The 25,237-nt window shown below is 36.1% G+C and overlaps 3 protein-coding genes and 1 pseudogene across 5 annotated transcripts; 2 read left to right on the plus strand and 2 right to left on the minus strand.

The window, feature by feature from the left end:
• Window positions 1-1,859: 1,859 nt before the first annotated feature.
• Window positions 1,860-7,096, plus strand: LOC107961723 (ubiquitin carboxyl-terminal hydrolase 18). Its single transcript, XM_016897811.2, has 11 exons — window positions 1,860-2,239; window positions 3,079-3,229; window positions 3,296-3,384; window positions 3,503-3,588; window positions 3,677-3,839; window positions 3,945-4,068; window positions 4,516-4,673; window positions 4,854-4,938; window positions 5,078-5,296; window positions 5,517-5,578; window positions 6,105-7,096. The coding sequence occupies exons 1-11, from the start codon at window positions 1,992-1,994 to the stop codon at window positions 6,805-6,807; spliced, it is 2,088 nt and encodes a 695-aa protein (XP_016753300.1). The 5' UTR covers window positions 1,860-1,991; the 3' UTR covers window positions 6,808-7,096.
• Window positions 7,097-7,612: 516 nt separating this feature from the next.
• Window positions 7,613-11,259, plus strand: LOC107961725 (probable xyloglucan glycosyltransferase 5; annotated as a pseudogene).
• Window positions 11,260-11,461: 202 nt separating this feature from the next.
• Window positions 11,462-16,074, minus strand: LOC107961724 (probable cyclic nucleotide-gated ion channel 14). The gene is made up of 7 exons (XM_016897812.2): window positions 15,589-16,074; window positions 15,012-15,516; window positions 13,595-13,807; window positions 13,210-13,511; window positions 13,009-13,120; window positions 12,676-12,912; window positions 11,462-12,594 (listed from the first exon to the last, which is right to left on the minus strand). The coding sequence occupies exons 1-7, from the start codon at window positions 15,615-15,617 to the stop codon at window positions 11,863-11,865; spliced, it is 2,130 nt and encodes a 709-aa protein (XP_016753301.1). The 5' UTR covers window positions 15,618-16,074; the 3' UTR covers window positions 11,462-11,862.
• A 1,365-nt stretch (window positions 16,075-17,439) lies between these two features.
• On the minus strand, window positions 17,440-20,733 carry LOC107961727 (serine/arginine-rich splicing factor RSZ22). 3 transcript variants are annotated; one of them, XM_016897814.2, is made up of 7 exons: window positions 20,543-20,733; window positions 20,291-20,401; window positions 20,044-20,132; window positions 19,269-19,491; window positions 19,070-19,183; window positions 18,244-18,856; window positions 17,440-18,124 (listed from the first exon to the last, which is right to left on the minus strand). In XM_016897814.2, the coding sequence occupies exons 2-6, from the start codon at window positions 20,377-20,379 to the stop codon at window positions 18,820-18,822; spliced, it is 552 nt and encodes a 183-aa protein (XP_016753303.2). In that variant the 5' UTR covers window positions 20,380-20,401; window positions 20,543-20,733; the 3' UTR covers window positions 17,440-18,124; window positions 18,244-18,819. The 3 variants fall into 3 exon arrangements, with proteins under 3 accessions (XP_016753303.2, XP_016753302.2, XP_040971675.1); XM_016897813.2 differs by having other exon boundaries at window positions 18,301-18,856; window positions 20,543-20,728; XM_041115741.1 differs by having other exon boundaries at window positions 17,440-18,205; window positions 18,301-18,856; window positions 20,543-20,728.
• Window positions 20,734-25,237: the final 4,504 nt, after the last annotated feature.

Here is a 25,237-nt window from a genome sequence, read left to right on the forward strand (position 1 = left end):
ATTTCAAATATAGTCTAATTAGGACTCATATTATTCAAATCAACCCAAAATCATATTTTGGAAAATTTACAATTTTGCCTCTAAACTTTCACATATTTACACTTTTGCCCCAAATCTCGTAAATTAAACTTCATCCTATTTTCTTATGTTTTTTGATATGCTGATCATTTTTCCCTTCTACAGCAACATCCAATTCTCACTCTAACATGTACTTATGAACATTAGGTATTTTTACCGATTATGTCATTTTAGTCGTTTTTACGTAAAATCACTTAGCAAAAGTTGTTTAACACAATCTCAAGCTTCATATTCTACCATAAAACATCAAAATTCATACATATCATTCATGGGTAAATTTTTAAATATAAACTCTAGCTCAAAATATTGGTAGAAACAGGTAAACCGAGCTAAGAGGATTTCAAAAATGTAAAGAACATTAAAAACAGGCATAGAAATCACTTACAATCAATGCTTAAAAGTGTTGAAACCCTAGCTATGGTGGAGAGAAAAATTTGGCAGCAACTTATGGAGAAGATGATCATTTTTGTGTTATTTTTCCCATTTTATTTCATTTAATATCAAAATGACCAAAATGCCCTTTCTTATTAAACTTTCAAAAATTCCATCCATGTCCAATTTTTGTCCATAAACTTAGAAATTGGTCAAATTGCTATTTAAGACCTCCTAATTAATATTTCAAAGCAATTTCATACTAGAAACTTCTAGAATGCAAATTTTGTAACTTATTCAATTTAGTCCCTAACTTCAAATTAAGTACTTTATGCATAGAATTTTTTCACGAAATTTTCACACAATCATGCAATCATATCATAGACCTCAAAATAATCATAAAATAATTATTTCTATCTTAGATTTGTGGTCTCAAAATCACTATTCCGATTAGGCCGTAATTCGGGATATCACAATCACTTGATTTGTAGACTAGTTTATATTAACTTATTACAAAAACTACATTCATAGGACTTGTCTTATTTTGGTCATTTTATTTTTTTTAATTTAGATATTTTTTTAATCATAGCCATTAAAATTTTCATTTTCTTTTAACAAATTGTTGACGTTGCACATTAGCATATTAAATGACTGACACATGATATTTTTTTGTTGATTTTTTACAAAAGTTTAGGGACCACTCTATAATTAGTCTATTTTCTCCTTAAACTTTATAGAGAGGTCTCTAAATTTTAATGAAAAGTCAAATAAAAAATATCACATGTCAGTCACTTAATGTGCTATTGTGCCACTTCAGTATTCCGTTAAAAAAAAAATTTAACAACGGTGACTAGTTCATACAATTATCTTATTTAGAGTGATTATTAATAAAAAAAAGTTTAAAGTAATCAAAATAGGACAAACTCTATTTTAAAGTCACCGTAAGTTTAGGTTAGCCTTAATAATATAATCTATTTAAATATGTATATATTTAATAAAAGAGATACAAAAGTTAATATGAACATAAAAGTATTTATATTATATACACATGTATTTATACTATTATTTAAATTTAAATCTTTAATTGAATTGTTGGGATAAATCAATCGAATATCAACTCACCTTACAAATTATTAAAATATATTAAAAAATTATATAAATAATGTAATTTATTTGAAAAATAAAATGAATTTGAGTGCACAATCGAAATTTAATTAACACAATTATTTATAAATTTCATTACAATATCAATAATATTATTACTTACTAGTATTTTAGAAATTAGATACACCTGTGGAGAATTAAAAAGAAAAAAAGAAAATAAATATCCTGTTAAATAGGGAATGGTTTTGCTAATTTTGGTTTAGGGGTTTCGAGAGAAACAGAGTAAATAAATTAAAAAAATTAAAAAATAAATAGAAAAGAAAACATAAAATTGGTAAAGGGGGAACTGTGATAGAGTGGTACAGAAAGGAAAATAAAAAATAAAAAAGAAATCGATGAAGAAAAACCCTAGAACCGGGATCGAGAAGGCTGTGTAGATGCATGTCGGCGGAATAACGTTGGATCTGAATTGGTTCCTGCAATTCATTTTCACGCTCTTCATTTTCGCATTTGTGGCTCTTCGCTTGCTGAAGAACACGGCGTCGAAATACTTCGAGGTCGACGCCAATTTCGATCGGGACCAACCAATGCCTTCCATCCCCATGGATGCCGATCACTTCCCTTGCGCCGTATGCTCTAATCCCGCCTTCAAGAAGTGCTCTCGTTGCAAATCCGTTCGTTATTGGTACGCACACTTTTTTTTTCTCCAGAAGAATTCGTTGTCCTTGTATGATCGTACTCCTTGATTGCTTTTCCTTTTTGGCTGTTAATTACTGTTGTTAATATTGTTTGAGCTGTTTCTTTAACGTTTCCGGATTATCGAAAAGTAAAAAAAAAAAAAGAAGATAAAAAAGGTTATTTATTTATTTTTCTATGTTTTTAATACTCTTAAGCATCTTAGTGATTAACTGCTTTTTGAAGTTTCTCTAACTGTTATTTACTGGTGGCGTTTCTCGATTCTGCATTCAGAGTGGTTTAAGTGCTTATTGTTGACATTCGTGGGTTTTCTTTATCTATTTTAGTTTTCTTAATTTACTTTGCTTTTTATTAGTTTGGCATGTTGTTAATTGTGGGTTAGAAAGAAGTGTTTTTGTTGTCGATGTTAGAACATTTTCCAGGAATTTAGCTTCTTCTTTTAATAAAGCATTTGGCTTGAAATTTGTTCTTTATAAACGTACTGTTGTGCTTAATCTAGGTTGAGCCTACTTATTGACACTGATTATGTCAATAAACTGAATGCCCAGCTACTTCAGTGTTGAAATTTTGATCAGTCTATCTGTCAATTATACAAAAAGATGCCTTGATTGTAGTTATATTTGCTTAAGTTAATAAAAAGCCCCTTTCTCCCAGTGCCGCCTTGACTTTAAAAGTTCTGCATTTGCTTTCTGGTATTAGAAAATGAGACGTGTCAGTTTACAGGCCAGTGGGCTATGATTTGCGAACCTATAAGTTCGTCAACTTATGGTTACATAAATTCTTCTATCAAGTGGATGGTTTAATCTTTATGTTTGCTTCATTTTTCAGCTCCTCAGCCTGCCAACAGGTGGACTGGAAGGATGGGCATAAGACAAAGTGCAAAGTAAATTCAACACAAACTACAACCACCAAACCGTTTTCAGGAGTTGCTCTGGTTCCTGTCAGTGGAACCTCTAAGATTATCAAGAAACCAAGAAAGGTTAATCTTTTGACCCTTTGTAAAACCAATATAAGTAAATATGGAACTCATATTCAAAATTTTCAGGTTCTTTTCCCATACGATGAGTTTGTAAAGCTTTTCAACTGGGAGAAACCAGGATTCCCTCCATGTGGACTCTTAAATTGTGGAAACAGGTTCATGTTTACCATGCTTATTATTTCTTCTAGTTGAAGCCTTCTTTACATATGATTAGACAAGATCAGTTTGTGTTCCATCTCTATTTGGTTTATCTTTTTCTGTTTGTTTCTGCAGTTGCTTCGCTAATGTTGTTCTGCAATGCCTTGTATCCACTCGACCACTCGTTGCTTACTTGTTGGAGAAAGGCCATCGGAAAGAATGTAAGTTGAGAAACTAGAGCTAATAGGTTTTCATCTCTAGGTTCTTGAACAGCATGTGACCTTCATATTTTTTATTTCCATTCTCTAGGCAGACGCAATGATTGGTGCTTTATGTGCGAATTTCAAACTCATGTTGAACGATCAAGACAAAGTTTGCATCCATTTTCACCAATCAATATTCTGTCACGGTTGCCTAATATTGGAGGTAATCTCGGTTATGGAAGACAAGAGGATGCTCATGAATTCATGAGGTTGGTATTACTTTATATGTGATTGCATTCTCTTTTAACATCTACTGAAATTAACTTGAGGAAATTATGGATTACTGGATCTTTTTTTTCTTTTTATTCTTTCAGGTTTGCTATTGACACTATGCAATCAGTTTGCCTTGATGAATTCGGTGGAGAAAAAGCTGTTGACCGCAACTCTCAAGAGACAACTCTTATTCAGCATATATTTGGTGGTCATCTGCAGTCTCAGGTGATGCATCTCATTAGCTTAGAATAATTGACTTTTCTTTCCCCTTTTCCATTTTAACCTAGGCCATTGATAAGGATACGGTGTCAGTGGATCATATTAGTGAAGAATATTCTGAAGCATTTTTTGTTTTTCAGTTTGCTTCTTAATTTAGTTTTTGGGCTAGTTTAGCATTGCTTTTGAGAAGTGCTTTTAAAAAATGCTGTGGAAAAGTGATTTAGAGAAGTACTTTTGAAAAGTTTGGTTTAAGTTATCCCCCAAAACATTATACCTATGTTTTAGCAAATAAGAGTATTACTCCTCGACCTAGTGGAAGTAAAATATCCAATCAATTAAAGGTGATTTCAGATGATTAGGGTCTAATGTCTTTTATAATCACCTTGCTTAGTGTTTTAAAATTCAAGTTTGCACTCTAATATCTAATACTTATCATTGTGTTGGAACCTGTAGGTGATTTGTACTAATTGCAATAAGATTTCAAATCAGTATGAAAATATGATGGATTTGACTGTTGAAATTCATGGAGATGCTTCATCATTGGAGGAATGCCTTGACCAGTTCACCGTTAGAGAGTGGCTTCATGGAGATAATATGTACAAATGTGATGGGTATGATTGCTCTCCATTTGATCTCACGATGTTTATAGTTTAGTTTGCATGATTTTAAGTCATACAGCCAGAATCTTTACCCATATTTTATATATTTTTATTGTACTTTGATTTCTAACTACATTGTTATTCACGTTTTTGGATCTGGTGTTAACCATGATATTTCATTTCTCGTTTCAGCTGCAATGACTATGTTAAGGCATGGAAGCGCCTTACCATACGATGGGCTCCTAACATTCTTACAATTGCCTTGAAAAGATTTCAGGTTTATCCTACATCCGAAATGCATGTTTAATTTGTTTGACATGGCAGTGAATGCTTGATGTCTTTTCCTTTTGCTGGTAAGCCAGATGATTGAAGCCTTGCTTTATGATACTGAAATTCATATTGAAACTTTTTTTCAGAGCGGCCGATTTGGAAAACTCAACAAAAGAGTCAGCTTTCCTGAGACGTTAGATCTTAGCCCTTACATGAGTGAGAGTGAAGATGGGGATGATTCCAATATTTACAAACTTTATGCGGTTGTTGTCCACGTGGATATGTTGAATGCATCCTTTTTTGGTCATTACATCTGCTATACCAAAGATTTCTCTGGAAACTGGTACAGAATTGATGACTGTAAGGTATTCTCTCTCTCTGTCATTGTCATTTCCCTTCTATTGTGTGTCATGCCTATTACAATAACCTCTCCGTGGAGTTCTCTTTATGCCAAGGCCTCTGTGTCATCCCCAGACCCATTCAATCATCATTAGAACATGGGGTAGACGCATAATTTTGCATGCCATGTCTATTGTACTTGAAATTTTCTTTTTTTATCTTAACCTGTTTTGCCTCTTTTTCCAGGTTGCAAGGGCTGAATTGGAAGAGGTACTTTCTCAGGGAGCATATATGCTTTTATATAGCAGGTACCTCCCCCCCCCCATCCCCCCAAACAAAAAAAAAAAATCAGTATTGGCACTTGAAAGCCAGCTCTCCTGTTTAAAACTTTTATTACTTTTCTGCCATTCAAATTATAAAAGAATTACCTGAGTTTGCCATTAACTAAAAAAAATGTTTAGGTTCTGCCTTATAAATGTCCAAGGTTTGATGTGAAATAACTTGTTGAGATAAACTTGCAGTTATGGTTAGATTTAACATCTTTATATCCTTTTCATCACTCTTTAACTGTAACTGTAGATATATATGTACTGACCCTTTGTTTTGTCATGTATACGTCATAGTTCTGTAAAATGGTAAAAAAGAGCCATACATGGTTTCTGTTTTTTTCACAGATGCCTATGTTTTTGGTTGCTAAAATATGCATTCTGTGTGTGTGCTCTTATGGGACCAAGTGAAAGATACATATGAATATCATTGTCCTGTGCTTTGGCTTCTAAGTGTTTGATTATATTGGTAACCTGAGAGGCATCCTGTTTTCCTATTTTTGTTCAGGGTCTCTGCACGCCCATCGTGTCTTAGAACCTCTGGAATCAACTCTGAAGCAGATCATTGCTCAAAGGAACAGATTGAATATGTACCTGGAAAAGAGTCCATTAGCTCTCCCAGTCGCCGTTTGTCCCTGTCAATGAATGGTAGTTTGCATTCAGAAGTCCCTAGACGTGAAATTGGGTCATCTATTGGAATGAATGTGGATGTTGTTCCTGGACATGAGAATGGTGATGTGGCTAACTCAACACCATCTCTTTCTAAGGAAGTTTCGTCCAAAGAGAATGGATCGTGTTTCCAGATTGATTTGGGAGCTATCAGAACAAACGGTCAAGATAGGGATAGTGTTAATTCTATAGCTGTGAGAGAAAATGTGGAGAACATGGACTGGACAAGTAGCCAGCCATGTTCTTCTAATACAAAGGAGGTTCCCAGCTGCGATAAAGATCTGAGTTCTGAAGCTGAAAGAGAGGCAGAAAATACAAGGATGGTTGAAGTGAAGCCGCAATATTTACCGGTTTCAAAAGAAATAAAAAGCTGCGAGCAAGATCCTCGGGTAGCGATCAATTATGTAAAGGGAGATTCAGAAGACATAAATATGGCGAATTCTGAATCAAATTCTTCTATAGCAGGGGATAACAGCCTGAAACATGAAGTGTTGATACAGGGTTCAGAAACTTTTGGAAGGGAATGGGGTAAAGAGAGCTGAAATTGCAGATGGCAGTTTACAATAATTGGGTGCAATTTCTAGTTAAATCATATTTTTTTTATCTTTATTTTTAAAAATTTAATCATCATCCCATGATCAAAAGGAAACGGATGAAGGTGGTGGGTGGGTTCTTTATCTGGGGTTTCATTATTTACAGAAATCTTAGATGCTATTGTACCAATTTTTAGATGGTTCATATAACCATTTTAGGTTGACAATGACATAATGTAAGAATGTGGTTGCGATTATTAGCTATTTATTTGCTAATAAATTTAGATCAGCCCTTTAATTACTACATTTTTTATCGCAATATATTTTAGACACTATTGGTAGCTGCCTATGTGTTTCTCGTTAATATTCAATTGTGATTTTAATGTTGCAACATGGCTAGTTTCTTGAAATTTAATCTTTCTTATTAGTAAGTTCAGCTTTGGGTTGTGGGTTTGGTGTTAGTTTTACTCAAGATTGTACCAAAATATCTATTTAATCATATTAATTAGTAGTAATTTAAGAAAACTACATTTTTACCTAACTAATAATATTATAAAATAAATTAGATTAAAATTTAAATTTTAGCAAAAATAAAAACATTGTTATTGTGAATGCGCAAATGTATTGAAGAAGGGTGACCTTACAGCATACATATATATATAATATTCTTATTAATGACTTCACCAGTCAAGTTATTTTTCATTTATTTCCTTCATGTGTTTGGGAGTATGACAGCTATATTTGAGTTTTCACATAAATATTTGTGAAAAAGTGAAAAACCATAAATTTTTACTTGATAAAGAAATTCAATGGAGAGATAAGGTTAACATTCCTTTTCAGTAGATAAAGATAACAATAACCCCATTAGGTCATTTTAATCTTAATTTTGCGCAATTTTATCCATTAAAGATTTGTTGAAAGCTAGTAAGGAGTGCAAGTTCGCTTTCGGTGATGAAGTGAAGGCCAGTTAATGAACGCTTCTTTCGTTTAACTGGTTTACCAGATTCTGTTCTGCTGTATAAAGCTAATATCTACATATACATATATATAGTAAAAATGGAGTGCCTGAGAGCTTGTCTGGTTATTAAACCATAAAAAAGGAAAATGGGTTCTTACTTCCAGCTGCAGATACGTTTCCTCATAACATTGTTTTCCAATGTTGTGTATCCCTTTGGGTACTACAAAATGCAAACATTCTTTTAGTTTTGTTTCGTACTTAAGATCTGAGTTTCCAACCATTGCTGTAAAGCATTTTTTATTTTGTTTTTGTCAAAGTAGAAAGACCAAGACCCATCATTTACAATTAGAATGGCTCCAAAAGGCACGCCGGTGGTAGTTAATATGGACAACCCAAGCTACTCGGTGGTGGAAATCGACGACCCAGATGCTGCATTCAAGCCTATGGAAAAAACCAGAGGGAAAAACCCAAAGCAAGTGACTTGGGTTTTACTTCTCAAGGCTCACCGTGCTGTCGGTCGTGCTGCTTGGATTGCTACACTCTTCTGGGATTTGCTTGGAACCATTAAAAGAAGGTTGATCTTCAGGCAAGAAGTTGCAATGGCTACTGAAAAGTTGGGGAAAGGGAAACTGCTCTTTGCAGCCATTAAAGCCTTCCTCCTAACTTCATTGGCGATTCTCTCTTTTGAGGTTGTTGCTTATTTCAAGGGCTGGCATTGTTTTCAAAATCCCAGTTTGCACATTCCTAGTGATGATGATATCCAGGGGTTGCTCCACTTGGTTTATGTTACTTGGTTGCCGTTTAGAGCCGATTACATTGCACCATTAATTCAAGCATTGTCTAAGTTTTGTATAGCTCTGTTCCTTGTCCAATCTGAAGATCGTTTCATGCTTAGCTTAGGCTGCTTTTGGATTAAATACAAGAAGATTAAGCCGAAAATTGAGGGGGATCCATTCGAGTCGGTTGATGTTGAAGAGTGTAGCTATGAGTACCCCATGGGTCTTGTTCAAATCCCAATGTGTAATGAGAGGGAGGTAATAAACTGATCAATGCCTTGTCTGGTTTCTTTATTAAAGCTTCATCTTTTTCTTGGTATGCGTTATATATAGACATGGTAAGTGTCATTGAAAGTAAAATATGCATGAGGAAAAGGAAATCTGATCCTTATAGAACTTCATCTTTAACATATTGGATCATATCAAATAATGATTGTTAAATGTTTAAGAATTATGGACATGAGTTCATGTATGTGAAGTAAATACTTTTGTTGTTTCATATGAGAATAATTGACTGCCAAATCATGTTGCAATTCTCATTACTATTGTTTTGGGCTAGCCGACTAATGGAGTAGTAAATAAGTCCCTATGGTAGACATCGAAGCGTGGAATCTAATAAATATTAAGCATATTCTATTTCTGTTGATTACGACTTCTTTACCGACCTCATACAGGTATATGAGCAGTCTATCTCTGCTGTCTGCCAACTCGATTGGCCAAAGGATCGGTTATTGATTCAGGTTCTTGATGGTTCCAAGATGAGAGCATCCGATATTTAATTAAGGCAGAGGTTGCTACATGGAGCCAAAGGGGTATCAACATAATTTATTGCCATCGCTTGGAAAGAACTGGTTACAAGGCTGGGAATCTTAAGTCTGCAATGAGCTGCGAGTATGTAAAGGCTTACGAGTTTGTAGCGATATTTGATGCTGATTTCCAACCTAGTCTGAAATTTCTAAAGCGGACGGTGCCACATTTCAAGGTGAGGAGAAACAAACCTGAATTGTTTTTGGTTTTAAGTTACTTGCCTACAATCAGCTTATCGGGCTTTATACATTGTGTCTCTCCTTTGTCTTGCAGGACAACCCCGAGTTAGGTTTAGTTCAGGCTAGATGGGCTTTTGTGAACAAGGATGAGAATTTGTTGATACGACTACAGAACATTAATTTGTGTTTCCACTTTGAAGTTGAGCAGCAAGTTAATGGTGTGTTTTTAAATTTCTTTGGATTTAATGGAACGGCTGGTGTTTGGAGAATTAAAGCTCTTGAGGAATCTGGAGGCTGGCTTGAAAGGACAACCGTTGAGGATATGGACATAGCCATTCGTGCACATCTCAATGGTTAGAAATTCATCTTCCTTAATGATGTAAAGGTACCCTCATTCACATTTCCATTTCCTTTTGCTTGAATAGACTTTCATTTTTGTTTTCACCTATTTGGCTGAACTGGTTACTGACTCGATGTAGAACTACTCGAGCAAGATAAGTGCGTCATTTAAACGATACATAGCTTGTAATTAATCTGAGTGGTCTGTTTATCAGTAAGAGTTTTGAGTGTAAGAACCATAGCTACAAATTATCAAAGTTAAACTGATTACAACAGAGAGTTACTGTGGAAATTCTTTTAGGTCCTTTGTGAAGTTCCAGAATCATGAAGTTCCAGAATCATATGAAGCATACAGGAAGCAGCAACACCGATGGCATTCGGGACCCATGCAACTCTTCCGCTTATGCCTTCCAGCAATTTTAACTTCCAAGGTACACTTGTAGGCAACCCCGAGTCTTTCACGGTCATGCTATTTTTACGGTATATAAAATTACCTTTCAATGCTGTAATTCTGCAGATAGCAATATGGAAGAAAGCAAACTTAATACTACTATTCTTTTTATTGAGGAAACTTATCCTTCCCTTCTACTCCTTCACATTGTTTTGCATAATTCTTCCTCTAACCATGTTTGTTCCCGAGGCTGAGCTTCCTGTTTGGGTGATTTGTTACGTACCTGTTTTTATGTCATTCCTCAACATTCTTCCGTCCCCCAAATCGTTCCCTTTCATTGTTCCTTACCTTCTATTTGAGAACACCATGTCTGTGACCAAATTCAATGCAATGGTATCTGGATTGTTCCAGTTGGGTAGTTCCTATGAGTGGGTTGTAACCAAGAAGGCTGGAAGGTCATCAGAATTGTAACCAAGAAGGCTGGAAGGTCATCAGAATCTGACTTAGTGGCTGCTACCAAGAGGGAATCAAAGATAACAAACCAGCAACATATCCCAAGGGGAGCTTCACAAAGTGAGTTCACTGAATATAATGAATTAAAGGAACAGAAAGAAGCTGCCCCGATATGGATTAAGAAGGTCAATAAGATATACAGGAAAGAGCTCACTCTAGCATTCCTCCTTCTCGCAGCTTCTGTTAGGAGCCTGTTATTAGCCCAAGGAGTACATTTCTATTTCCTCCTCTTCCAAGGGGTGACCTTTCTCCTAGTGGGTCTTGATTTAATAGGAGAGCAGATGAGCTAATATTGCTCTGCGTGGAAGCTAGAGAGAGCGAGCGTAAGGTGCTAAAACTCTGTCAATATTCATCGACAAAAGCTGGATTTCAGGTTTGGAGAAATGATTAAGGGTTCCATCAGTTGAATAACCGAAGTTTCATTTTCCATACTAGCTTTGAGATGCCAAATATAAGGGTTATTTATTTATTTATTAGTCAGTAACTCTACTTTTCTGTAGTCACAGATTTTATTTCATATTTTATATGTTTATAATTTTTCACAATGGATAGCAGTCATTTTGATCTTCATTAGACATTTCAACCATTTTCATTGTTATATATAATTAAGGATTCATATTCTACCTTTCGATTACTGCTCGAGTGTGGTTAGGCACTAAAGATTCAAGCCATATTGTATTTGAAAGCCAAAAAGCTAGAATGAGGCATAAGAATGAGCTTAGTCCTTTATTGATGTTGGATGCATTTAGTCTGCATTTTGTTAATGCTTGGTGGGTTGTGATTCAATAATGTTAAAAAGTGTCGGCAAGCAAATGTGACAGTGGCTGCTGGTTTCGGTTGGTGTGTCAATCATATTCACCTTCTCATTTAAAAGGTTGACATGGCTGGGGCCAAGAGATCTTTGGTGGCCACATTTGCTGCTTTTGGCTCTTTGCAAATGCTGTTCTTTAGTGGCAATATATACTTTCCCTGTTTGAAATTGCTATCATGACATTGAAATTAGTTATATATGTATATGCATAGCTTTGAATTGTAGTACTTAGAACAGGCATAGTCAAATGGAATTTCCCTTCAACCACCATTGCTGCTGACGTAGGAGAACTACTCATCATCTGGCTCGGCTGAGAAGTCTGGCTCGTCGGGCTTTTGCAACTTAGGCATTTCAACATCCTTCACCTTCTGAGCTCCACGCCGGGTATTTGCTGCAAACCTCGAAGCTAGTATTGTGACACCTAAGTTCTGTTTTACTTGGGAAGAATTCGAAGATGCAAGACTGTGTTCTTTCTTTCGTTCTGTTTCATTGGCAGCTTGTTCATCAGGAGGATACGAGAAAGACTCTGTCGTGCTGAGACTCCTCATCACCATCCTCTTCTTGTGTCGACGCCAAGCTGCTTGAATGAAGCAGGCACCCCATGTCCTCCAATGGTAAGAATGATAGCGGAAGGTATGCTGAAGCTTCTTACTATGAAGACGTCGAAACTGATTGGCCACGAATTTGAGATCTTCTGCTCTTAATGCAAATGCCTCTACTTCAACCAGGGCTCTTACTGTTCTAGTGGATGAAGGTAAGTTCAGAGAGGATTTTGGAAGCAATGCCCATGAAAGTAGCTCCTCGCCGCAGAAATCACCTGGTCTCAGATTAATTGAATTGAAGAAACCTGTCCGGCCTCCATTTGTGGTAGAACTCTCTAGCCTCCCTCTGATAATAAAAAGCATCTCGGTGACAGGGTCACCTTCCCGAACAATGTAGGTTCCTTGAGTACTTAAGGAGGATACTAAGCGCTCACATATGGCATCTAGTAGCTGATCATCCATCTCTGAGAAAAAGGGGACCTATATGCATATGGGGAAAAATCATGTGGGAATTCAGACCTATAGGACAAAATCTGAATGGAAGTAGCATGAAGAACTTACACGCCGAACAAGGTCCAAGCATAGATGGCGTTGGATGTCTCGGCGGAGATCTGGAGGTAAAGCACGTAAGATTGATTCTTCATCCACACCTCGAGTTGCAAGCCACTTGTACTGAACAAAACGCTGAACGCGCTCTCGAAGATCTTGCGGGAGTTGGCGATGTCTCATCCACTCCTCGGTGTCCCGCCGTTTAAGCCTCCACTCCTCCAGTCTCACGGTGATGGATTGTAAGTAGGTCTGCATAACATGATAAACAACGTTATTGAATATATGACCAAAGCCTATGCATGTTATAAGAAATAAGAATTATATGTTAGGGCTTAAGACAAATACCTGCATGTTTCCAATTAAATGGGCAAACAAAACCAAACCCAAGATAGCAATCAGTATGGCAAACAGGGTTTCCCCCATAAATGTGCTTGTATCTAAATTCTGTCCATAAGAGCTGAAAATTCAGAAACCAGAGTTGTTTCATCAAAAAGTTCCACAATAAATCTAAATTATGTTTTATGAATGTTCATGATGCATGCATACCTCAAATTCTGCAAACCCCACCACAGACAATAGAAATACTTCCGGTGGAAGCCCGAGGAGAATACTTTCTTCGTCAACGCATTCTCGAAAATCCCATAGTCAAAACTAATATCATTATTGGGATCACATTTACCAAACACCACAGTACTGTTTTCCCATTTATGGCGACTGGCATCATTCAATGTGCCGCAATCGAGGTAACGAGGATCACATCGCACAGGGCTAGTCTCATTTCTGCATTCAGTTTTCAAACAGGATGCATGTCGCTCGAATGACAGTAAATACCACGACGCCCCCAGTACCTGCAAGAAGCGAAGCCGAACAATCAATCAAAATGGGAACAATGATAGCCACAGACGAGATTGGGGTATGAAATTTTACATACATGGCTAGCTAACATGTAAAGTAAGAGATTGTATGCAGCACCAGCCCAGGCAGTCTTTGTGACAACACCAGTGGCTTTGATAATCTGAGAGCTTAAAGGGAAAATTAAATACAATCTGGGAACATATTGGAGCAGCACAATCAGCACAAGTGCATTATTAGTATAATCAGCATGGGAGCTTCTAATTGCTGGTATAATGAACCATATCACAATCTGCGAACAAAAGTAAAAAGAAAAAAAAAATATTAAATCAGTTTTAGCTTGAGCAAAATATCTTTCCTTAAACCAAAGAAAAAACTTCTATCACTTTTTCATCATTTATCAAAAACCCATTTAGTAAACTATCAAAATAATCACTTTTATTTTTTTTAAATTATATTTTAGTCTCTAATATTTAAAATGTTAAGTTTTAGTCACTTATGTTAACGTGTTGTAACATTTTAGTCACTGAGTCTTTAATTGTTGTTAACGGGATAACGATAAATTGATGTGACACGTTAAATTACCATTACAAAAAAAAACTAAGTTAAATTATACAATTAGTCCTTATATTTTTTTTAGTTTGAAATAATGATTTAACGTGTTACATCTGCTTACCATTACACCGTTAACGACAATTAACGCCCAGTGACTAAAATGTTATAACACGGTAACATAGATGACTAAAATGTAATATTTCAAATATAAGTAATTAAAATATAACCCGATAAAAAAGTGACTATTTCGGCGATTTATGCTTACTAAATATTGAACCTTGTGAAAGAAAATTATTAGAAAGGAGATCTATTTGAGAGAAAATTTTAAAGTATTGTGTATTGAGAATCGACAGATCTTTTAGTGGATTGGTATTGATCCCCTAACTCTATGAGAGACCGTGTGCCTTAAAAAGCTACCCGAAAAATATTGTGGGTTCAATAAAGCGGAAATGACTCGTTGGATGCTTGTGACATGGTCACCACCATAGAAATCTCAAAATTTGCACTTGGAAGGGTTAAAGGTTGGAAGGGTTAAGGTTCCCTATAAGGCATTGTTGGATAACAACACAACCACTGGACCTACTTGCACACATACATGGTCTACCTTCTTAGCCACCTGACGAAAATCTCTCGCTCTGTTTGACCTCGCCGTCTTTAGGCACTTAGGTTCTCAGAGTTGAGAGATAAAATCCCCCGACGTAAATAATACTGGCCAATTGAAGGATGTTTCGACTTTCAACACATGACAGTTAAAAGACCTCCCCGAAAGAAATCAGCATTCTCTCAACAACCGCATAAAAACATATCTAGATTCCAGTGGTTGCTTGCAGCATTTACATCAGTCTCAGCTACCAAAAACGCCATCAACATCACTTGCAAATTAAACAATTCAAAAAAGGCCCTTCATTTGATTAAATAGGGACATTTACAGAATGAAGTACCTGAGGAAGAGGTAGAGCAGCCACAAGATCTATGAAGAAATCCGATCTCAAATACCTTTTAGCAATCAAATCTGGGTGAGTAACAAGTTCACCCCTACCAAATACCCTTGAGGTAGGCGACACATAAGCCGTTCGGAACTTGATGAATATATGCAACACGTAAAATGCATCGGCAAGTGTACGGAAACAAGTTACAACGATTCCCAGATTCAAATCAGTTTCCAAACAAGAGGTGGTGTCTTTTTTTATCAATGAAGGCAGGTAGAAAAACAATGGGTCGACGAAGAGAGCCACTAAGCACCAAAAGAGAAAAATCCTGTTCCACTGCAAGTAAATTTCAGTACCAGGATCTAGAATCCTTTCCCTCCATGGCTCGTGATCCTCTGGAAAAAGAACCTTTGACTTTCCATATTTGGAAACTCCTTCGGTTTTCAATAAAGGGACGGTTGCTTTGAATACGGGCAGTGGCGGCTTCTCCGTACGTGCTGTGCCATTGTTGTTGAACCTGAGAATTCGAAAAAGGATCCATCAATGGAAATTTGAAGAAAAATGAGGAGAGGTGGGTTGCTAAGATTACCTCACTAGCTTCTCTGTTTTGAACTCCATCCTTTTTTGTGAAATTGGTCATAAAAGTAAAGTGTGCAGAGAAATGGGTGCAGCTTTACTGCAACAAAAATTATATTGAAAATCCATCATAAAGGAAGTGGAAGTGCTTAGAAAAAAAGAAGTAAACAAGATAGATCTTTCATTGCCTCCTCGTATCGACCAACATAGTGAAAATACCAACAAAAAGGTCGTTTTCTTTTTGCAAATGAAAAGAAGAGAGGAAGAAGGATATTGACGTAATCGGATGCAAGATTTTTGGAGGACTGAAAGAGAAGAAAGAGAGGAAAAAAGGAAAGCAAATCCCAAAACTAGGAATTTCAATAAAGAAATACTAGTGAAAGCAAAATGAAGGAAGAACAGCTCAGAGTGTTTTTTTTTTTTAACTAGTTTGTGTTGTTGGGAGAAATTAAAAAGAGGATTCAATGTGAAAAAACACACGAAATACCATTGACTTTGGAGATTGGAGGCGATCAAACAATATTTATATTTTCATTGATTCCCTTCGATTGTTTATATAATAATTTAATTTATTATTATACCCAACATTTAGTAAAACCATTTTTTATATTATTGATAATTGGAAGATAATTGAAAATTTAATAACAATTTTGATGACAGGGTTGTTGCCGGCTCTCTGTTTTGTGTTTGTAATAAAAACAGGCGGGATCCCGATTCTTTATTGGACGTTTAGATCCCACAGTTGAGTGGTCCTTGCCACATCGGCAGTGATGGAGCCGTAGAAGTCTACCACTATTTTAGATTCCCTCCTAATTTCATGTTCATACTTTTACCTCACCTAATTCAAATCTAAATGCTATTTTAATTTTAATTTTAATTTTAATTTTAAAACATTAAAATTTATCTAAAAGTTCATTTAAAAGATATTAATTATTTTTTATTTACTTGAAATTTTATTTTTTTAATATCTAAAAAAAAATAAAACAGAACTCGTTTCTCCAAAAGGAATAAAAAAATTAAAAAGGACAACTTAAAAAACTCAAATAATTCAGGCGTTTTCAGTGGTAAGTCTCACCAATTAAAAGTTGAGATTAAATTTTTTGTTTTAATTTACATATTTTTTTTTAAAAAAAATTCATAATGCTATTAACCAGTTTAAATGACATCAGATTAAAAGGACTACAATTGATAATTAGTGATAACAAAGTTCTAAAGAATATTTTTTTCTTTCAAACAGCTGGCTATGCAGCAATTAGTTAATTTTTTATTGGGAAGGGCTTACTTCTAATATCAACAACTATTCAATTTCTTCTTTTAAAACGAAAAACCCTTCAAATTTAATTTCTTTCAATACCTTTTCAGGCTTCACAAACCACTGTAACTAAAATTTAATAATGTTTACAGATATCGCCATGAAAAATAAGTCAAAAATCTTGGACAGCTGGTACACCCTAATCTCATCTGACAAACAAAAAATTGACATCAAAAGGATACTTTGAAACCAAATCATTACCCTTTTTTCTAAATCACTTTTCAAATTATCAATTAAGCCACTTGTCAGATGTAAAATAAAAAACCGTAATCACCGGTGTACCAATATACATATAAATATCATAGATGGACCAAATTCAGTATCCATAATGGAGGCTGACACACATACAAACACACTACGTTCATATTTCTTCCAACAAACCAAAAATTCAAGCAAATCACACAATAGAGAATATGTTCTATGGAGATTTTAAATTATAAATTGGTTCACCATGAACATAGCAGCAGTCATACTTCTAACCATGCATAGAAAAAACTTAATCACCGGGAACAAATGGAAGTGCATCTATCTGACTTGCATTGCAACATTGCATACAATAATTTCAGAAATTAAATTAAACTCATGAACAATGAATTTGTTGGACTTTTTATCATTCCAACTGTTTATAAAACAAAACAACACCCAATCTAACATGACCTCACTCTTAAATATCTGACATGAAAACTTTGTCCCTAAGTCTTGTTTCAGAGTTAACCAGAGGGCCAAAAACATGATTGGGACATTTGAGCAACATTAGCATCTCGTATACAGCAAAAAAAATTCATGACGCCAAATGATGATTAGTCTTCCTATTCAAAGATGGTAAACAGCTAGACAAGAAACCAACCTATTTTGGTAGGTTAAATATCATCCAGTCACACCAAAGATAACAGGCCAGTCACTTCACCTATGCTTGTTTTGCAGCCTACCAAGGGACCCAAAGATATATAGCAAGGTCGGCGAATCATGATTAACTTGTGAGGATATTGTGACTTTGTTCGAGATCATCAAGTTCTGCAACTAAGAGTCAACCATCCCAGAACGCTCCCGAATTTATGTACCGCCAAAGACACGCAAAAAACTCAAAATATTCGAAAGAAAAATATCAAGCACACACTTTTTGTCAAGCATAATCATCTGGAACTAGATGCAGACACTAGGAAGAAAAGTGAGTACAGCTTCCCAACTTTCCAACCCAACAGAAGTAGAAGACTCCAAATTTATTCTTGCTTGTCAGCTGAATGACCACAAACATGTTGAAGAAAAACAGTAAGCAAAATATCCTTGCATCTTTCAAAATATTTTACCGTCATGTTTTCTAAAAAGTTTGCACAAAAAATAAGGTCTGTAAATTACCAATCCCACTCTTGTAAGGACCCTAAAACATCAACTTCTGTAGAACAGATATAGTACCTGCCAGAAGCAGCGTTTGAGGCAGCTCCCTCAATCCTTTTAAGATAAAGTAAGTAAAGCCACTAGAGTTTGACGAAGGTTCATCACAGCAGGAGAGATTCATTCAAACAGTAGCAACTACAGATGATGACAAATGGGACCCACAATGATCAAATATTGAAGATCCCATAGACGGGCAGCAAAGAAGCAAATCCCAGACGTGTAGAAGCAGAAAAGTAACGAGGCAGACCCAGAAGACACCTCAACACAAAAGAAAAGCATGAACTTTTTAGCAGAATTTCTTTAATGATTTCTCAATAAAATTATAGAGGTCATTTTAAGTTTCCCCCCCTACGCATAAAAAAGTACTTAGCATAGATAAAGCAAATAAAACCATCATAGAAATAAGGAAAAACAGAAAGTAACTTAACCAAATCCAAGATGCTGCGGGCGTTGCCCAATTAAAACAGTAGCACTGAAGTCAACAAACTAAACAAACTTAATCAGTCCCTTCACATAAGAGTTACATCCTTGCAGCACTTAACTCCTGCTCCGTCGGCGTTCCCTTGCACCATTTCTACACCAAATTCAGTAGCAATCTTTCATGCACATATCATAATCCAAACAGTACAACAAAAAATTAAACTAGGATGAACAAAGCTGTGAGCGTGATCAAATCAGATGCGTAACCAAAATTTAACTAGTTTGATACACTTGCTCATTATTGATCAAAAAGACAACTTTAAAAAAAGCCTTTCCAGCTACTAGCATAAAGTTCAAGGAAGTTCACCCATTAGCATATGGCAATTCCTCACGACCACGGTATGGTGGAGACCTGCTGTAGCTACGCCCACGAGGAGAGGGACTGCGACGCCTAGGGGATCGTCCACGAGGACTGTAACTTCTGTTTGGAATTAAAAAGTGTCATTCGATTGTAAAACTTCAATCAATCATGAGTAGAAGGCAATGTTTTGCTTAGGAGGCCTTACCTGCGCCCATAGCTTGGGCTCCTACGATATCTAGGGCTGCGGCTGCGACGTCTTCCAGAACCACCACGTGTACGACATTCTCGAGCAAAATGACCGGCCTCACCACACTCGTAGCACTTCAAATCAGAACCACCCGACCGTCCCCGACCACCTCCACCTCCGCCTCCACGTCCACCTCTGCCTCTAGAATTATGAGAAAGCTCAACTCTCCAGCCATTCTTGCCTAAATCCAAATATGTGACTTATAAAACTAGTATAGGATGTGAATCTCAAATGATAACCGTATGCTTGTTAAAAGATGCCATTAAGAAAACGAAAATCAGAAACTAGCAACTGGATGGATGAATGAGATAAAACTACCAACAAGTTTTACAGAATTTTGAATTAATATATAAAACTAAACTGGAGAAATGTCAAACATAACACAACCACATGGGCAGCTTAATTCTGGTCTAACAGATCACATAAACTTCCTCCACAAATAGACATGAAGGTTAAACGCTGTTAAAGGCACATTCTTCATAAAAAAATCCAAATCTAAAGAATTATGCGACTAATCAAATTATGACTTTCATCACTAATCTTTCTTATTCATAAAGGAGCAGATCAATAACAACGAATTAGCTCCTAACCACGGAGGAATACTTAGAAAAATAAAAACTAGGTTGGCATAATTTGTTTCCAAAAAAAAAAAATAAACCCACAACTAACAAGACGGAAAATTTAGGATGCAATTAGTGTCATAATCAGAAATGAGGAAATCTGGTTGGAATACCATCTAATTCACGAATTGCATCCTCGGCGTCTCTGTGATCATCAAAGTCAATGAAAGCGTAACCTGGTGGCCTTCTAGCAACCCACACACTGCAATATATATATATCAAATCAGAAAGACGAAATTGGATGGAATTATGACAGAAAAATCGTGCTGGAAAGGTGCATATTACAAACAATTGTTGTTCAAAATGTAGCAGTAAAAAAGAAGATAAAAAGAAAAGAGAGGTACAACAATATTATTCTACCTTCGAATAACTCCAAAGACACGAAACTCGTCTTCAAGATCTCGCTCCGAAACTCGTGGGTCAAGGTTACCCACGTAAACTCGAGACATTTCCTTTTTTCTCCAAAGAAACCTATCAAAATAAATTTCACGTTATTTCAAGTCTGACTTCAATGCCAAAATCCCGAAAAAACAATTGTAAAACCTAACAATGAAATAGATGTAAAAATAAACTGCCAAAATTGACCGTAAAAGAGAGATCTAAAAGTTAAACCTGGTGAGTTGCGAGAGAGAAGAGAAAGAAACCCTAGCAGTAGCAAGCGGGGGAAATTAGGTATTTTGATTTTTTAGAAAAAGAAGAAAGAGTTATGAACATCGAAATTAAAAAAGAAAAACTCTTAATAGAGTTTAGAGCGCATACAAAGTTTCCAAGATTACCCTTGCTTGACAGTCCTTTATTTCAGATTCTGTTCAAAACTAAAATATCGAATTTGCCCCTGTACTCTTATTATTGAGCCATAAAGGCCATCAAGAGACAAGAAATAGAATGCCCAATTTGCTCAACCACCCAACCCCGTATGCTCGATGGACAGCAATCGGTTTACTCTGTTAAATGTCGGAAAATTGATTTAATCCATCAACCCTATGCCTTAACCCATCGAATTAGGTCCCAACTATATATATGTACTACTGGCTTGTTACCCAGTGATGCATGGGTTAGTTATTTAATATATATTTTTTAGTTAATTAAAATATTTTAAATAAAATTAAAAAATATTATCTTATAATTTAATATTATTAATAAATTTTAAAGATATTATGAATATTATTAAATCTTAATTTAAGTATAACAAGTATTATTAAATTATATGTCATAGACAATTTTTTTTTCTATGTGTTGTAAAAATATAAAAAAGTGTAGAAAAAATAAATTATTAAAAATCATTAAATATATATATTTATATTAATAAAGTTTATTTGTTGTAAAGAAAAACTCCAATTCCATATTTATACTTTTAAAATTTTACACCATTTAAACTTAATTTATATATATATCAAGATAAGGGCGTTTTACCTAAATATGCCATTTAAATAATATAATTACGGAAATGGGCTATTTTTTACGTTATTTACCGGATTAGGCCGATTCCCATAAAAACGCGTCGACGTAAGCGTGATTTCGGAGTACGTGTCAGCAAAACGCTCCCCTGGGGAAGCATTTTGCCCATTTTTAAGGTTAGGGTTTTATTATTTAATTGATTTAGGGTTAAGGTTTTTATAGTTTAGGGTTAAGGATAGGGTTTTGTAAGGGTTTTAGGGTTTTAGGAATATAATTAATTGAATTGGGGTATAAATTAAGTATTAATTTTAAATACTAAATATTAAATTAGAGTTTAGGGTATTAAGGTTAATTGATTAAATTATGGATTGATTTAGGGTCTAGGGTTAATTGATTAAATTTAAGGTTAATTGATACATACAAGAAAAAAATTCTCAAAGATAATATGATTGCAGCATATATACATACTGGTGCTATGCTAAGTTTAGGGTTTCGAGAAAAAATTAATTGAATTAGGATTTAGGGGTTTAGGGTTAATTCATTAAATTAACTATAATTTTAAATACTAAATACTAAATTAGAGTGTATTAGGGTTAATTCATTAAATCAGGGATTATGCTTTAGTTTTTTAAAATAAATTTGTGTTTATGGTATTAGAAAAAACATATAAGCAATATAATTTTTTTTTGTCATAGGTTTTAAGGTTTAGGGTTTCTACAAGAATAATTTTGAGCAGACGTTTCTGGAAAAATAGTGTCGGAAAAGGCTTCAAGCAGGATGCACTGTCAGTAAAATTTTTGGAAAAAGCCCCCACATGGACGCACTTTTGCTACAGTAGTTAGTAGAAAAATAATTCTGAGTAGACGTTTCTGAACAAATAATGCCGAAAACGCTTCAAGCAGGATGCACTGTCAGCAAAATTTCTAGAAAAAGCTCCCACGTGGACGCTCTTTTGCTACAGTAGTTCGTAGAAAAATAATTTTGAGTAGACATTTCTAAACAAATAGTGCCGAAAACGCTTCAAGCAGGATGCACTGTTAGCAAAATTTCTAGAAAAAGCTCCCACGTGGATTCTCTTTTGCTACAGTAGTTCGTAGAAAAATGAGGCTATAAATTAGCTAAATTTTATTCTCAGGTTGCATAACTTACAACAAAAAAATTAGAAAGGCTAAGAAGAAAAGAAATTGAAGATGAGTGGACGTATTAGTGCTGTTATTTACTATGATGGTGAGGTCTGTAACACCGAGAACGGTGTTGTTTTTTTATCGGAGAACACAGCGAGACTGGTTTTTAACCAGAACATAGATTTGACAGAACTTCGTAGAAGAATTAGGTGCAAAATCTTCGGAACAACACCAATGAAAGTTTTGTCTATTAAGTATCGATTTTGTGCTTCAGTTGATCCTGTGACATATGACTCATTCGACATCAAAGGCGCTCGTAGCTTGGAGGCAATGGTGCAGACTCATCTCGCTAGTGGATCACCCTATCTTGAGTTATATGTACAATTTTCATCGCCAAATGATGCATTTGTAGCTTCAACATTTACTGTTGGTCGAGAGGAATACACGACCCCTGCCCGACACTCCGTTAGTGGGTGGGAAAACACGGAAGTTCCCATGTTTATTAGCAGTATGGAATACTCAACCCCTTCACGACACTCCGTTAGTGGATGGGATATGCACCTCAGTGGGTCAATGTTTGATGCTGAAAATACGTACTGGGGAATGACATCAACTTCTAGCGGTTGGCAATCCATATCTGATTGGAGACATTATGAAACATCCATAAGGAAGAATGATGTACTCCCAACGATGTCCACCGGCGAGGGGACCTTTTACGTTGCACATGATGATGGGTCAGATAATGAGTCCGATGCGGATCCACCTCGAGAGGTCGGCCCCGATGGTGCAGAAGTTGCATTATTTTCTAAACCAGAGCCTGTTCCAACCATACCTGAAGATGTTGAAGGGGGTTCAGATGATGAAGAAGAAGATCCATGATTCAGGGTGTACTTGCCTCCAACCCACATGCATAATGTTGATCTATTTAAAGATGATGCGTTGGAGTTTCCAGTTCTACCACACAGAAGGCGTGACCGTACAAGTTCCTCATTGGATTCAGGTGAATTAGAAGTTGGTAAGGAGTTTTCCAATAAATATAGTTTTCTTGGTGCATTGAAATAACATAGCATCATGAACGGGGTTAACTACAACGTGGTTAAATCCAAATCCAATAAGTTTGGGGCCAAGTGTATAGTGTAAGACGGTACATGTTCATGGAAAATTATGGCCTCGTTGAGGAAAAAGATAGGCTTGTAGGAGATAAAAAAGTACAAAGGTCCACATACATGTGCTGCCAGTATCACTAACCGTTTAGATTTTTTTAATGGTACTGTTATTACGTACTGTTGCATTTTTTAACATACTTCGTTGACAGGTGTTTCGAAAGATCATCCCAAAATGAATTCAGATATGTTAGCTACCTTAATACTACCGACGGTGAAGGCCGATCCCATAACTTCAGTGCCAGTCTTAATTGCCAATATTCGTAGCCAGTTGAGGTATACACCCTCTTACCGCAAGGCTTGGATAGCTAAGCAGAAGGTGTTGGAAAAGATTCATGGTGGATGGGACGCTTCATATAATGAAGTGTGGCAGTGGTGTCAGGTGCTGGAGAGATATGTCCCAGGTTGCATAACAGACATTGAAACTGAACCTGCGTACTACAACGACCGATTGCTCCGTGGATGCCAAGTATTTAAGCGTCTGTTCTGGACCTTTAAGCAATGCCAAGACGCATTTTTATATTGCAAGCCATTGGTACAAATTAAAGGTACCTTTATGTACAGTAGATATACCCATCGGCTATTGCTAGCTGTGACACAGGATGGCAGTGGGAGAATCCTTCCACTTGCGTTTGCAATAACACCGGGGGAGTCAGCTGATGACTGGGAGTTCTTTCTTTATAGGTTAAGGAGGCATGTCTGCCCCTAACCTAATATCTGTGTCATATCGGATCGAGGCACCGGAATACTAGCCGCAATTGAGCGTCAGGGAAGCCTATGGCATCGCACACACCATCGATATTTCCTAAGGCACGTTGCGTCCAACTACTACGGGCAATTTTGATTTATAAGTGAAAAATGACAAGTGACCAACATGGGTATTTAATATCTATTAATATAATTTCGTTTGTAATATTGAATTTATTTTAAATGGAAAAGTGGTATGTAATTTTCACTATCAACTTATATTGGCAGGGTATGAGATAAGTAAGGACCGTTTTCATGAGATGTTGGCAGTTTTACATTCAGTTAACGAAGAAGGCGCAGACTACCTCTGTAACATACCTTTCAAACAGTGGACACAAGCATACAACGGCAGCCTACGATATGGTCATATGACCCCAAACCTAGCTGAATGCATAAATTCTGTTCTAAAAGGATCACATCATTTGCCGATAACATCAGTTGTTCAAGAGACATATTTTCGTTTAGCGGTATTATTTCTGAAGCGAGCTGCGAGTTATAAAGGCTAAATGCAAGAAGGCTGTGTATGGCACGCAAAGGTATTGCAAGAAATTGACAAGGCGAAGGCGCGGGCGAACACCATGTACACAGTCTGTCATGACCGAGACAACCTATGGTTTCGTGTGACAGGGTTTGACAGACCGCACGAAGGTATTATTGGTGGGCAATATCGTGTACACTTGAGAAATAGGACTTGCGACTGTGGGAGGTTTGACGCACTTCGTTATCCATGCGCTCATGTAATTGCAGCTTGTCAGAATCTCCGTCTAGATCCCATGAGCTACGTCGACGAAGTGTACAAACTAGAAACCATGTACAACGTGTGCAGACACGTATTCCCACCTGTTCCAGATGAACGTAACTGGCCGCCTGTATCG

The sequence above is a fragment of the Gossypium hirsutum genome, chromosome A06 (genome assembly GCF_007990345.1).
Source record: "Gossypium hirsutum isolate 1008001.06 chromosome A06, Gossypium_hirsutum_v2.1, whole genome shotgun sequence".
Lineage (NCBI taxonomy): Eukaryota > Viridiplantae > Streptophyta > Magnoliopsida > Malvales > Malvaceae > Gossypium > Gossypium hirsutum.

Bases quoted from the DNA above. Each gene is read 5' to 3' on its own strand.
- LOC107961723 (XM_016897811.2), top strand. From the start codon at position 1,992: ATGCATGTCGGCGGAATAACGTTGGATCTGAATTGGTTCCTGCAATTC. The intron at 3,230-3,295 runs GTTAATCTTTTG...CAAAATTTTCAG, and splicing joins TTATCAAGAAACCAAGAAAG to GTTCTTTTCCCATACGATGA. The intron at 5,297-5,516 runs GTATTCTCTCTC...CTCTTTTTCCAG, and splicing joins ACAGAATTGATGACTGTAAG to GTTGCAAGGGCTGAATTGGA.
- LOC107961724 (XM_016897812.2), bottom strand. From the start codon at position 15,617: ATGGAGTTCAAAACAGAGAAGCTAGTGAG. The intron at 13,121-13,209 runs GTATGCATGCAT...CTGAATTTTCAG, and splicing joins TGGGGTTTGCAGAATTTGAG to CTCTTATGGACAGAATTTAG. The intron at 12,595-12,675 runs GTAAGTTCTTCA...ATATGCATATAG, and splicing joins GCTTGGACCTTGTTCGGCGT to GTCCCCTTTTTCTCAGAGAT.
- LOC107961727 (XM_016897814.2), bottom strand. From the start codon at position 20,379: ATGTCTCGAGTTTACGTGGGTAACCTTGACCCACGAGTTTCGGAGCGA. The intron at 19,184-19,268 runs GTAAGGCCTCCT...AATTCCAAACAG, and splicing joins AGCCCAAGCTATGGGCGCAG to AAGTTACAGTCCTCGTGGAC. The intron at 18,857-19,069 runs GTGAACTTCCTT...AATTTGGTGTAG, and splicing joins GAATTGCCATATGCTAATGG to AAATGGTGCAAGGGAACGCC.